Genomic DNA, 16,180 nt, shown 5'->3' with positions numbered 1-16,180 from the left:
TGCGCGTGCGCTCAGCGCGCTTTTACCGCAGTATCTCTGGATTAGTGCGCGCGCTGCAGCACTCCGCTCGGTTCTCAAACGGGAAGAACGAGAACATCCGACCCACCGGGCAGTGAAGACGCGTCGGCTCGCATCCACCAGCACGAGCCGTTTCACTGCGCTTATTTAACGCGGTTATAAAAGCGGCGCGCACCGGAGACATGGCCAAAGACGACGAGAAGAAGGAAACCGGGGAATGGAAGGAATTCTTCTGGAACCCGCGGACGCACGAGCTGCTCGGTAGAACGGCGAGCAGCTGGGGTGAGTGTTCGCCGGTTTGTGTGTTATATATAAGGCACTCGATTTACCGTGCGTCGCGTTATTCCGGTGATGCGCGCGCCGCGCAGTTCCGCTATTTCACTCATTTTAAGCGGGACGCGTTGCGCAATGCGTGTGCGCGCGCGTGCGAAGAGATCAGGCCCTAATGTGTTAAAGGACACTCTGACGATGCTGCTGCGGTGAACGGGTTCAAAGAGCTGCATGTGATAATGTGTCTCAGTGAGGAGTGTCGGTGTCCGCGAGGATCGCCCTCGTTGAGGTCATCGCGCGCGTGCCCGATCATTCCGATCACTCATCGATCGGCGGCGGATTGAGAGCACGGTGCGCGCGCAAGGTTATTCGGCGAGTGTCCTCCGCTCGCGCGCGCTCACGTGATGTGATTTCGCTCATATCCGGAGCAGCATCATCCATCAGCAGTTATATAACCACACACACACACACACACACGCACACACAGATATATGTCTAGCTGTCAATCTTCGCATCGATTTACAGTTTCTGACACAAGCTCGGATTTTATGTTTATGTTATTTAATGTGTGTGTGTGTGTGTGTGTGTGTGTGTCCGTCTATGTCCTGGTAATGATGCAGCTTTGTGTTCTTGTAAATTACTTTTAGCTGAGTCACCGACTTTAATACAGTGTGTGTGTGTGTTTCTGTCTGTGTGTGTGTGTATGTGTGTCTCTCTGTGTGTGTGTGTGTGTGTGTGTCTCTCTCTCTCTGTGTGTGTGTGTGTGTGACCTGATGTGTTTCATGCTGGAAAGGGTGGACAGAAATTCAATTCTTATTTAATATTTTAATTTCTCTTCAGTCTGATTCTAAAATGTCTAAAATGAGAGTAGAATATATTGTTCTTCCAGATAAAGAAAAACCCCTAAATGCAAAAGACTGATTATAAAGATATGAGATGTAATATTGATTCCAGTAACATTGACCAAAATGAAACAAATATAATCAGTTTATAGTATTTTTTTTTAATGTCAGATTTGCTCACATTTCAGTGTACTTTGATGGAACACACACACACACACACACACACACACAAATTATTTAATGTTTATTTTAAAATCATAATTCTACTACACATTAAATTAAATTTGTCATCACATTCTTTTTGATCTAGATATAATCTCTAGGCTCCAATATTCATCACAATCATATTCCTTACAATAATATAGACCAAATATTTCAATTGTCAGTATGTTTACAGTTTACAGTATCATCAGTTTTAAACATCAGATTTGCTCACATTTCAAATGTAATGCTTAAAATCATAACTGAACCCTGAATTTAATTCAGTACAAATGTTTAATTTGACGATCCAGTCAAATTCTGCTAATACACACAGACCGAATCAGAGTCAGAGACAGTATGTGTGTCACACTATGTCAAATGAGTTCACTGGACGCTTTTCATATGTGTTGCTGCTTCTGATTGGCTGAGAGCATCGATGACATCAGCGGCTTGCAGCGAATGGGAGGAGGAGAGACTAATCTGACTCCCATCCCCCACTGCACCCATCAGAGAGAGAGAGAGAATGTGTGTGTGTGTGTGTGTGTGTGAGAGAGAAAGAGAGAGATACATAGAGAGAGAGCGAGAGAGAGAGAGAGAGAGAGAGAGAGAGAGAGAGAGAGAGAGAGCGAGAGAGAGAGAGAGAGCTGGACGAGGCAGTGGTTTTAGTGTAAGAGGATTTACTCCTCCGTCTGTCCTGACATTTGCTCAGTGATGGACGAATGACAAACACACATGACATGAAGATGGAGTGAAATCTGGGTCACGTACACTGCTACAATATCACACACAGACACTTCCTCTCAACTATTACACCGAATACTCGATTCTGATTGGCCACGGCACTGTGTTTGTTTGTGGTTAGTGATGATGATGATGCTGGATGATGCTGGATGAGTCTTTACAGCCATAAAACAATCTTTTAATGTTGTAAAATTACATTTTATATTCAGTTTCAGTCTACAAAACAACATTCTGTTTTCATCTAACAAAATGAAACATTAAAAACTAAATAATACATTTAACAAAATTGTATATTACATTTTAGTAATTGTATTAATTTGTAAGGCTGCAGTGTTAAAGGAACAGTTCATAGACAAATCAACATTTACTAAAAAAATGTGTTCACCCTTAGGTCATCCCAGATCAGGATGAGTGTGTGTCTTCATCAGGTTTGTAGAAATGTAGCACTGCATCAGTGTCTCATCAATGGATGCTCTGCAGTGAATGGGTGCCGTCAGAATGAGAGTCTGATAAAAACATCCCAATAATCCACAGCACTCCAGTCCATCAGAGAACATCTGGAGAAGACAAAACCTGAAACACATCCAGCATTAAGATGATTTTAACTCAAATAATCCATAATAACACTTCCAGCCACAGAGTTGTTCAGAGCGACCATCTACACTGATGCAGTGCTACATTTCTACAAACTTGATGAAGAAACAAACTCATCCTAATCTGGGATGAGCTGAGGGTGAACACATTTTCAGTTAATGTTCATTTGTGGTCCCTTTAAGGTCCTGTCCTCAACAGTGGTAGGTTATCACAGACAATGATCTTCATATACTGTAGCTGGTGAAACTAATGCTCTTGTGTGTGTGTGTGTGTGTGTGTGTGTGTTCTGCAGGTCTGATCCTGTTGTTCTATCTGATCTTCTACACATTTCTGGCTGGCATGTTCTGTCTCACCATGTATGTGATGCTACTGACGCTAGATGATTACAAGCCCACTTGGCAGGACCGTCTGGCTACACCAGGTACACACACACACACACACACACACACACACACACACACACACACACACACACTCACACAGACACACACACACACACACTCACACACACACACACACACACACACTCACACTCACACTCACACACTCTGTGTGTTTCTCCAGGTATGATGATTCGGCCGAAAGGTGATCTTCTAGAAATCGTGTATAATATGAAGAACACGGAGAGCTGGGACACATATGTTCAGGCTCTGGATAACTTCCTTGCACGTGAGTAAATAGAAACACAGATTTGTACTAAATGGTACATGTAACAACATGCAATGATGTCCAGGCAGTAAATAGTTACATTTTCTGACTCACAATCACAGTCCATGTGTGCATTTTCATCTGGAAAACTAGATCATGGCGCTCGCAACAACAAGGTCATGAGTTCGATTCCCGATGAATTCATGAACTGATAAAAACAAAAACACCTTTAATACGATGTAAGTTACCAAATGCATAAAGAGAAATATCAATTTGTTAATCTGCAATTTGTCACAATTACAATGTCAAGTATCTGTGTTTTAGGAATAAACTTTGATTCATTCACCCTCATGACGTTTTATGACTTTCTCATAACTTTCCTTCATCCATGGAATGAAAATGTCAATTTGCGGAGAATCTTCTTATCATCTGTTTAGATCTAAAAGGACAAAAATCACCATACAAGTATTATAACAGTGTATAATTCAACAGACAAGTGTTATTTTAGTACTATTTATTATAATTATATTCATATTTTATATGAGATTTTAATTTTTATATTTTCAGATTTCATCTTAATTTCAGTTTAATTATTTGTAATTTTCCTCTGTGCTTTTGAGCATTTTTTTTTTTAGTTTTAAGTTTTAGTTTTTATTTATTTCCAGGTAGTAATGTCAGTTACACAGAAAAAAAAAATAATTACTCAAAAATTGCTATTAAATTTCACAAATAAAATCACAGAAATGGTAATCAGGGGCGGATCTATCGAATTAAAGGTTATGGCCAATTAGAAAATTTACAAGCGGGAATCTTTCTGATTCAAACTGACTCAAATGATTCGCGAACCCGCTTTGAACTCCCGAACTGACTCAAATGATTCGCGATCCGGTTTACGAACTCCCGAACTGACTCAAATGATTTGCGATCCCCAAACTGGCTCAAATGATTCGCGAAACCCGCTTTGAACTCCCGAACTGACTCAAATGATTCGCGAACCCTCTTTGAACTCCCGAACTGACTCAAATGATTTGCGATCCCCAAACTGACTCAAATGATTCGCGATCCGGTTACGAACTCCCGAACTGATTCAAATGATTCGCGATCCCCAAACTGACTCAAATGATTCGCGATAACCGCTCCGAACTCCCAAACTGATTCAAATGATTTGCGATCCCCAAACTGACTCAAATGATTCGCGATCCGGTTACGAACTCCCGAACTGATTCAAATGATTTGCGATCCCGCTACGAACTCCCGAACTGATTCAAATGATTCGCGAACCCGCTACGAACTCTGACATATATTCAGATATAAATGTAATTTAAAAAATAAATTAATAATTTTCGATTTTCAAATATTGCACCTGTCAAACATAGTCTATTTTTGCAGTCACTGGTGATGGTGTCCTTTATCAGTAGGCTTTATATTTATGCTCAACGTGAAGTATAGATATTGTTGTCGTGAAGACAAGACCCTGGTCTGTCGGTGGTCTCCCTCTATGTCCCCTACAGCAGCAGCAGTGATTCTGGTGTGTAAAGACCATAGACTGTATAAAAACACAGAAAACGCGAAGCAGCCGCCACGCAGCAGAAGCGTCACGCTCACGACACGCAGTGTGTCACCGGCCTGAGACTCAGGAGGAAAAAGCTGGGTAAAAATGTATTACCTATCAATAAATGAAGCTTTAATGAAAGCACAGACTTTGAGATGATAAATAACTAACGTTACAGTGGTGTAGTCTACTTCTTGATACGTTACCCACTTTTAAAAAGCGTGAGGATACGTAACAACTTCGTTTTGTGTCAGAACTAACTTTCACACTTTCATTCATAAATTCACGTTTGTGTTTGAAAAGAGACAGGGATTGAATCGCGGAAATGGAACTTGCTGTATAAAGCAGAACGTCACGGAATTCGGCCATTTTTGAATGAATAAATCAAAAGTAGAGCATTTAATCAAATCTCGATATGGACTGGTGCCTGCAATATTAAAGGTGTTCAGTACCGTCGCTCCTTAAACGCAGAGTACGCAATCTGCGTAGGGCACCAACTCCCAGAGGGGGCACTATCTACTGTCTATGGGGCACCATCCCAGTTGCTCCAAAAAAAAAACTCCCATCCGCGCTCGCACCTCCTGTTTGCGTCTGAATGTTCATAATTGATGGATGAACATCTATGCCCGGGTAGAGTACATCAGCAATCCAGCGAAGAGAAAGGAAAACTAAAAGTAAAAAAAAAAAACAGGCATAAAGTTGGCTTTACGTTGGACGAGTCTCAAATTTAGGGACCGTCTCTAAAGTTACATGCGATAATGTTATACACTTTTCTAACGTCAGCATTTAAGGAGAATGACTTATAGTCATAAAAACAACTGTAATTGTTCATGTAGGTGTCAGCTATAATTCACAATTAAATTAAATGTTTTATATTTATTAAAATAAACTGTAAATCATATGTAAATTATGCAACTCTTTCACATGGGCTCAAACGCAAATTTGAAGCTCAAGAGCATTTGAGGAGAAAGACTTGCAGTCATAAAACTATTCTAATGTGTTCATTTAGGTTTCAGCTACAATGCACACCTTATACATTTTTAATATATATTAAAATAAAGTATAAATCATTTAGGTAAAAACGAGGCGCGTTTATCACTTTCAGGCACATTCCTGTGAAAGTTTTTTTTTTTCAGGTTCCCTTACGACAATTACCCATGGTTTTAACAATAACACCACAAATCATCGCTCTTGTAGCAATGGTAACTGCAAATTAGCCACGGTTTTGTTACTTCAAATAATAATTTACAAAGAAGTATTAATATACTGTATGCATTAGTGAGTGTGTGGTGCTTATGGGGTATGGTCATTTATTCCTTATATGAACTGTTTCAGATGCAAGACATTGATTGCATGAGATTAAGTTTGTAAATGATAGCTGTGTCCGACTCCTTTTGTAGTGTGCACATATATTTATCATCAAACTGTGATAACTGTGACTAAATTCAGTATATACACATCTGCCATATGTTGCCACCCCTCAAAAATTCCTGCCCCCTTCTCGCCACCCCATCAATATTTTTCTAGATCCGCCCCTGCAAATAATTGAATGAAACATTAAGTAGAAATTATATTGAAGTACAAAGATTGAAAAACTATTTCTTCTTGTCAAATGTATTCCAATAATCTTTATACATTTAGAATATTTTTTTTTTAAAATAGCCTGGTTGCCAAGGCAACTTTTCTTATTTTCCATAGGGTTAATATAGTTTACTAAATCTAAAATTAAAACTATAAAAATACATTTGTGTTACTTCAAATAAATAAATAAAATAAAATAAATATTAACTGATATAAAATTTCATCTAGTTTCTGAGAGAACATTTATATTTTCATTTAGTTTAAACTGAAATAAAAAGTATAAAAATGACAAAAACAACTAAATTATTAAAACTTTAACTGATATTAATATGAAAACACAAACTATACAAAATAAAATCAATTTCAAATATTACCAGAAATTCTAACAGGATCTCAATGATACTAAAGTAACACTGATTATCATTAAGTTGAAGTTGTTCATCTAATAATTATTTTTTAATCTATTTCAGCTTTCTTTCAATTTACAAAAACAGTTTATAATGGTGTCAGTTTTAGTGAGCGATCATAACTCTGATCTACAGGAAACTCATAAAGAAAGAATGTTTGCTCTGTGTTTGTCTGCAGCTTATAACGACTCTCAGCAGGTGATGAAGAACGACGCCTGCGTCCCCGATGACTACTTCATCCAGGAGGACAGCGGAGAGGTGCGCAACAACCCCAAACGCTCCTGCCAGTTCAACCGCACCATGCTGGAAGAATGTTCCGGACTCAGGGACCACACGTACGGATACCAGGACGGAAAACCCTGCGTGCTCATCAAACTCAACCGGGTAACTGGCCAATCACTATCTCATAATTCAGACTTCTGTCCTCGTGATTCTGCCTTTAATCTCATCATTTGTTATTTATACATTACATTTCAGATTTTCCTCATAATTCTGCATCTATATCTCATAACTCAGAATTTTTCTTACAATTCAGCATTTATCTCATAATTCTGACTTTTATCCTCATAATTCTGCATTTGTATCTCATAACTCAGATTTTTCTCATAATTCATCATTTATCTCCTAATTCAGATTATTTTCTCCTAATTCTACATTTATATCTCATAATTCTGCATTTATCTCATAATTCTGACTTTTCCCCTCATAATTCAGCATTTATATCCCATAATTCAGCATTTATCTCATAATTCAGATTATTTTCTCCTAATTTAATATTTATATCTCATAATTTTTAAATGTATATCCCATAATTCAGCATTTATCTCATAATTCTGATTATTTTCTCCTAATTCAGCATTTATATCTCATAATTCTGCATTCATCTCATAATTCAGATTATTTTCTCCTAATTTAATATTTATATCTCATAATTTTTAAATGTATATCTCATAATTCGGCATTTATCTCACATTTCAGATTTTCCTCATAATTCATCATTTATATCTCATAATTCTGACTTTTGTCCTCATAACTCTGCATTTGTATCTCATAACTCAGAATTTTTTTCACAATTTAGCATTTATCTTATAAATTCTGACTTTTTCCCTCACAATTTTGCATTTATCTCATAAATTGGCATTTATATCTCATAATTCTGACTTTTCCTCTCATAATTCAGCACTTATATCTCATCATTCTTCATTTATCTCATACTTCAGATTAATTTTTCTAATTCTACATTTATATCTCATAATTCGGCATTTATCTCACATTTCAGATTTTCCTCATTATTCTGCATTTATATCTCATAATTCAGAATTATTATCACAATTCTTCATTTATCTCATAATTCAGACCTTTTCCTTATAATTCGGCATTTACGTCGGCATTTACATACACAATTCAATCTTTTTTCATACAATTCTGCATTTATATATCATAATTCCGCAATTATATATCACATTTCAGATTTTTCTCAAAATTCAGCATTTATATTTCACAATTAATTTTTTTCTTACAATTCGGCATTTATATCTCATAATTATGATTTTTTTTCCACTTCCTAATTTAGTATCTATATCTCATAATTCAGCTTTTAAAATTCAAATTCAGATTTTTCTCAAAATTCAGTATAAATATCTCACAACTCGGATTTTTTCCCGACATTTCTGAGTTTACGTCTTGTAGTGATGGGATGTTCAGATCATTTTACTGACTCTGTCCTTTGAATTTCATTCTTTTTTTGAGTCATTTCGTTCATTTTAGCGAAATGTAATTAAAATGTTGTGTGTTACTAATAGCATCAGAAATCATCACCAGATCAGATCAGTCATCTGTTAACGCTGAATGTGCTCGGTTCACTCCTGCAGGTGATTGGGCTGAGGCCAGGTGAGAAGGGAAGGTCTCCGTACGTCACCTGTCGAGCAAGGGTGAGTAAGATCTACCTGACTTCAGCCAGCCTTCATCAATAACGGCCAGCCAAGCTTGAATTACATCTGTAATGTGTGTTCACTGCATCCCTTATACTCAGAGGTTTAAAGATGGAGATGAGTGGGTAAGAAACAGACTAGTCTGCACACTTAGCCTCCCTAAACTTAGACTAGAAGAGTACAGGCCCTAACTAGTGCTAATCTCTCATGCATTCGGTTTCATATGTCAGGCTTAATGTGGTTAAAATGAGGCTTCCTCGTTTATTATTATTTTTTAGTTGCTTTTAGCATATTTTAATGCTCATTTGAAGTCATCTTGAGGTCCTCTGCTTGAGAACTGTGCTGAGATTTCTCTCTTCTTGTGTGTAGAAGGAAGATTCAGACAAAATCGGTCCAATCACATACTTCCCTCCAAACGGATCCTTCAACCTCATGTACTATCCCTACTACGGCAAGAGAGCACAGGCAAGAACACACACACACACACACACACACACACACACACACACTCATTCCATAGGCGTAAAGGTAACCATATATACTATCCCCTCACACTGAACTACAGGCATTAGATTCTCAAAACACTTCATTCTGTCTGATTTATAAGCTGCTTTCTTCATTTTGTGAACCACACACACTCGCGCTGATGTGTGATTACATACGTGTGTAAGCTCTCTCTCTGCGTGTGTTGTAGGTGAATTATTCTCAGCCCCTGGTGGCTGTGAAGTTCATGAACATCACTCTCAACACGGACGTCAATGTGGAGTGTACGATCAACTCCAACTCTAACAACACTCAGTTCAAGATCAGCGAAAGAGACAAGTTCGCCGGCCGCGTGATCTTCAAGCTGCGCATCGACACAGAGTAGAGCAACTGCATCTGCCACACACACACACACACACACACACACACACACACACACACACACACACACACACACAGGAGATTCATATCTCAAAGTGTTCAATGTATTCGTCTGTCTCCATTCTCCTGTCTTCATGACGGTCTCTGTGTGCATGTGTGTGTGTGTGTGTGTGTGTGTTTTGAGTACTCTTGACTGTCGTCATATCCAGCTGATATCGTTCCAAAGTGAAATCAAGAGAGCAGGAAAATATCATCTCTACAAACAATCCAGTGAATCATCACAATCACCAAAACCTGCCAAGAAATAATATTTCAGATGAAGAAAACATGCTTAACTTCTGTCGCAAGTGTAGGAAAATAACATCATGTTGCGAAAAATATAAAATAGGCTTCATTTTCTGTATGCAAAATATAATTTCTTACCTCATTCTCCTGATGTTGAGCTATAATGCGACCTGGATTCACTCGTTTAGTCTATATAATACATTTACATGACGAATTAGGTCAAATTTGGTTTAGGGAATCTGTATATGATGAATTAACAAAACAGAGGCATAAAATCATTACAGACTTGAATTATCTGTCACATATCGCTCTCTTAACCTGATATCTGTTTTATCCATTCGTTCATTTATTTATTTCTGAATTAAGGTACATTTATAATGTTATTTATTTATTTATTTTCTGATTTGTGTTTTTTATTTTGTATATATATATGATGTTTGTGAAGACACTTTTGTATCATTGTAACGTTCACGAACCCCCCCCCCCCCCCCCCCCCCCACACACACAATTAGCTGACGTTCTGCACATGCTCAGATCGCACTCGATGACTGACACATTAGCCAATCAGCTTCAAGCTGCGCCATATCAGTTTGACATTTATTTGCAGTTAATTTGCATAATTACTAAATTTCATCCAGATCGTTATGACCGATCTTTCTAAATGTGCACACAGCAATAGCTTCTGGACTTGTAAATAATAAAAAATCGGAGGTATTCAAAGAAAAGAGTAGAACGTGAAGAAAACATGTAGATTAAAATTTGCCAATACAATACGTATCAATGTAGATGAATGAACAAATGTGTTTTCTTCCCAAAAAAGTTTAGTTTTTTTTTCATTCGTTGTTGAGCACATCATGGGTTAGCGCTCGTTAGCACAGCGGAAATATGACGCAAACATTAGCTGCATATATATAGATTTTTTTTTACATTTTTAGTTCGTTTATTCCTAGCTGTGGTGGAATCTTAGATTTTATCATGTGATTTGACATTTGGGTGTTCAAGTCGAACGGACAATTCAGACTCCTGATTTGTGAGCGAGACTTTAGCGTAGTGCATATTAGCGAACCACTAGCCTGCCAGTGTTTTGTTTTCTTACGTGTTTCACACAATCCTGCTTTTCGGCCCCACTTGTGAATGTGCTGCTCTACTGGGTTACTGCCAGAGTGTTGTGCGTTTGAAACATTGGAGGGTGTGTGTTAGAAAAGTGTGGGAAAAAAGAGCCAAAATGTGGCCAAACTTTCAAATTAAGGTCACTAGTCCATCCTTACTGCCTGATGTTGGGATGTGTTCAATGTTTACACAGAGCAGTGACTAATAACAAGATTAGCCACGTGCTAAACTTACGCTGCCTGCCATACGTTTACTAAGATCTACTTCACGTGTGCTGCCTGACTGCTCTACATCATGGGACAGATTTTATATGTTTTTAAGAAACGGTAAATCGAATTATTGCACATTCTTTCCGACTTCTGAACTTCAGATGCAGCAGCGATGCGTATTAGCACGTCGCTGCACAGAATGTTCGTACACCGCGAGTGTAGATCACGCACATCATTCATACGGTTTATTCATTTCCATTAGATGGAAATTCGGGGACATCGTCACCATTTGAACAGCGAATGAAATCACGGTCGTGGTCGCAGTTACCGTTACTTTGCGTGAATTTCTGTGCGATCGAGTGAAAACGTTCCCATGCTGACCAACGAAAAGCTACGGACTCCTATTTCCACCACCTAAGAAAAAAAGGTTTAAGTGATTTTAAAAGTCAGAATTGGGAGATGAAATGATAACGATACTTTGACCTTAAATGTCGTTATTGTTGCAATCATGACTTTAAAAATTTTAATTACGAAGGAAAAAAGTCAAAAGTCATAATTATGAAAAAAATATATAATCGAAATTATGAGATAAAAATCCAGTATTGACATACTAAATTGAAATTATGAGATTAGAAAATATATAAATAAATATTATAAATTTGAACTTTATTAAGTGGATTTAGTATCAATTTAATAAACTTTTAAGTCAATTTAGTGTCATAATTTTTTTATCTCATATTTTTTTGAATTTTAACATTTAAAGTACTATTTTCTGTATTTGTAATCATAATTATGACTTAGAATGTAATAATTTCGACTTTTTATCTTATATTTGATTTATTGTGTGTTTCACCTTTAAAGTCATAATTTCAACTTTTTGTCTCATAAATGTGACTTAGTATGCACATTTTAAGATTTAAAGCCAAAATTTTGACTTTACATCTCATAACTAGGAATTATGTCATTATTATGACTATGTCATAATTTAAATTCATAAAGTCATAAATGTAAGATTTCTATCTCATAATCGTGACTCAGTATGTCATAATTCTGACTCTTATCTCATAACTGAATTAGTATGTCAGTTTTGACTTTTAAAGCCATAGCTGACTTTATGTCATAATATTGACTTTTTATCTCATAACTATGACTGATTAAAGCATAATTAGTTTTCTAATGTGGAAGAAATGGCTTCCATGGAGAGCTGATTGCTTTGATAGTGACTTTGGGGTTTTTTGCTTGCGAAATTTCACAAACATGACAGCACCTTTACAGCTTCAACAATATCAGCGATGACACACATGCTTACGCAAACAGTGACAACGACAAACACACCTGCGCTACCCTCATTTGAGATCTTTCCACACACACACACACACACACACAAACACACACACACACACACACACACACACACACACACTCACACACACACACACACACTCACACACACACTCACGGATGGCACCGTTGAGCTCTTCGTCCCCGTCTGTGTTCCTCTCCAAACCAAGAACGCCACACACTCTTCACTTTGAGTTCTCTTCGGATGACTTCTATAGCTCACACTCATCCATCTGTCCTTCATAGTGAGACGCTGTCTTATTCTTTCTTCACTCTCTGTAAAAACACTGCTCAGAAACTAGATGTATCTTATTAAATATCCTGAATATACTGTTATATATTGCCTGACATGAAAATTGTGAAACTTATATTCAAAAAACAAATGATTATCATTATAAATGAAAAAGTGGAAACAGGAAATAAAAACATTTTGTGTTTAACAAACATATTTGTCTGCAGAATCTTATTTACATAGAGATCTCAAGGAGCAATGACTATAGATTACACATATATTTCAAGGAAGGTTTCGTCAGATTTAACTAATTTCTGGTTTCTACAGCCGAACCACTAGCGTTTGACTGGAAACACAACTTGGACTCTGGCCATGAAACATACAGGAAGTGTTTCCTGATAAGTCTATTTGTTTTACTATCTTAACTCTTCACCAATACACGGCTAGTTGTGTGTTCTTGTTTGCATTGGGTCGTGACCCACCAGTTGAGAAACACTGTGATTAAACACCCCAATAAAAGAAACAAGCCAGTTCCAGAAACTCTGCTCCGATTGTCCAGGACTCTATAAACTCAGACATTTCTCATCAAATGATCTGAGCTGCTCTAAACATCCTTCTTATTGCTCTGTACTCTTATAACTCGAATAATGTCACAAATGTGTCTATTGCGTGTTTTATCCTAAGAGAAACATCTGAGTCAAAGTTGATACATTAACAGGGAGTCTCTGAGCTCTGAAACCGTAACATTGTTTCACTTGAGTATTTTAACACCGCCTGAGCAACAGAAACTGGGGATGTCCTAAACATATGGCTTTGTTCGTCAGAATGTCAGATTTATTCGTCAAATGTGTAAAGATCTATTGAGATTTGACTTCCCTGAAAAACTGCTCATAAATAATCAAATTAGGAACACAGAGACATCTAGTGTACAAATAAAAGACGAGAACATTTCACCTTTTTCACCAGACTCTTTTCACACCAGACAGAAAGACTAGAAGAGCAATCCCTTGCTAAAGTTAGATTTTTAACCATGACCATTTGTTTAACCAACCCTAATCAAACACTCATAAACAAGTCAAATTGGGACACATTATACATTAGGACACATAATATCCACCTTGTTTTGCAATGAGGAAGTAAGTGATTTTCTGTGAGTCTCAGAGATGTGAAGGAATAAAGCGTCACCTTCAGTCTGATGATTCTCACCTGGTTCCTTGAGCTCCAGAGAACAGGATGAACAAGGAAACACACACACACACACACACACACACACACACACATATATATATTAATCTGAGTCATGTTTATAAAGTAATCTATTTAAACACATTTATGATGCAGTTTATTGGTTGTCATTTACAGTTCACAGCAGCAGTCTGTTGGACTGATTAAATTCCTCCTGTGTGACTGTGTTTAATCTCTCTGGCCTGCAATTCATTAAAAACTTCTTCCCATAATTCCATTTAAAATTCCATTTGGCCACTTCAATTCTGACACACACACACACACACACACACACACACACACACACACACACAGACAGTACAATTTTGATTTTTATTTTATACATTGTTTAAACATCATTTATGCTACTGGTTGACATACTGGTTTCATACTTGCACCCAAACATGACAGATTCACTAATGATCCTCAGAACCAGAGCAAACCACCCGCCCACATCACGGCAGGGGGCGGGGCTTATCAGTGACTGACAGCTCAAACAGCCAGTGACAGAGCAACTAATCACAGCTGAACAGTCACTGAGAATGCTGGAGTTTCAGTGCGGGGTTTTCGACTGACTCTCTGCCTTCTGATTCTGAAACACAATTAAAAAAAATATATTACATTTTTATGATAAAAACTAATAAAATATATATAAATTGTATAATTTATGTTACAAAATTATAGAAATATATGTATTTTTGGATTATGTAATTGAACATGATTAATAAAACTATAAATAAGGACCTTGTTAAAATATAATAAAAAATTATATATATATATATATATATATATATATATATATATATATATATATATATATATATATATATATATATATACACACAAAGATTTTGATATAATAATAACATGATTTTTTCTTTATTCATTTTAGTTCATGTTTCGCTGTTATTTTCTCTTCTCTTTTTTAAATTAATTTACACTTTTATTGTAATCTTTGTAATAATAGTTGTATTTATTTTTTTTATTTATACATTTCAATTGTAAAGTTTGCTTTACAAATAAAATGTGTTTTATTCCATGAAAAATACCCTGGTATGGTGATTATGTATGAATGTATGGCTATTTTAATGGCAAGATTAATGTGTTTTAAAGGAAACAAACAGTAGTAGCATGCAGTAGGCTAGTAATGAAAACAAACAAACAAACAAAAATAACAAATTTAACAAATATTATACATATTTTTTCCATTTCAATTTTGATTTACAAAAAGTAAGATTATTTCTAGTGAAACATTTTTTTAAAACATCCTTTAGAGAATGTCCTGAGTAAAAACGTTTCCTAGTGGCATTTAAAAACAGTTAATTACAACAAAACATGCTTTATAGATCATATCATATCACGTGGTACTTTTATATGATACCTGGGTAAACAATAACATATTCATTTTGAATGAACTGATTTATTCAGTGGAGTAGATTGGCTACAGTGTGTGCGTCTCACCTGTCGTCCTCGTCCATAGATCATAGTTTTCAGTCCCGTGTTCGCGGGGACGTGTTTGAGCACGTGCGGTTGTTTCAGTTCTCTTAGTAACTCAGGGCTGCCCAAACCCACTGCAGGACAAAAACAGACAGAACGATTCTCACAATGCAACTGAATGCACACGAACCCCGGCATCAACAAACAACAACTACAGCCCGGGGAGCAGTCGGGGGCTCGGTGTCGTGGTATTGCCAACCTGGGACTCGAACCCACAACCTTACGTCCAGGAGTCAAACTCGCTAACCACTAGGGCACGACTTCAAAACAAATGTTTTCATAGAAATAAAATGGAAATTTATTCTTAATGTTGACATTAATGCTTGCATAATCAAGAAAAAATAAATAATAATAATAAAAAAAAATGACGTTTTGACTCACTCGGTCCTTCAGCGGACACTGGCGAAGAGGGCGTGGCTTTGTTTGGAGTTGTGGGCGGGGTTACACGATCAGTCTGACATAGAGAGAAACCCGGTAAAAAAAATGTCATGTTTTATTTGTTTTAATCATTAAGAGAGTTACTCTTACCTTACTTTCTTCCATCGCTGGCCAATGATGTGCTGTTCTGATGGATTCAAGTTATAAATGACGCATTAGAAGGACATATGACGCATTTACTTTCCCTCGCAGCCA

The 16,180-nt window shown here is 36.9% G+C and overlaps 1 protein-coding gene across 1 annotated transcript; it reads left to right on the top strand.

The window, feature by feature from the left end:
• LOC113065768 (sodium/potassium-transporting ATPase subunit beta-2) lies at positions 1-9,945 on the top strand. The gene is made up of 7 exons (XM_026237279.1): positions 1-300; positions 2,959-3,087; positions 3,231-3,335; positions 7,033-7,238; positions 8,726-8,785; positions 9,155-9,250; positions 9,480-9,945. The coding sequence occupies exons 1-7, from the start codon at positions 201-203 to the stop codon at positions 9,651-9,653; spliced, it is 870 nt and encodes a 289-aa protein (XP_026093064.1). The 5' UTR covers positions 1-200; the 3' UTR covers positions 9,654-9,945.
• Positions 9,946-16,180: the final 6,235 nt, after the last annotated feature.

Source organism: Carassius auratus, chromosome 48 (genome assembly GCF_003368295.1).
Source record: "Carassius auratus strain Wakin chromosome 48, ASM336829v1, whole genome shotgun sequence".
NCBI classification, from domain to species: domain Eukaryota; kingdom Metazoa; phylum Chordata; class Actinopteri; order Cypriniformes; family Cyprinidae; genus Carassius; species Carassius auratus.
The sequence above is the reverse complement of the archived record's forward strand: the minus strand, read 5'-3'. Positions and strand labels throughout refer to the sequence as shown.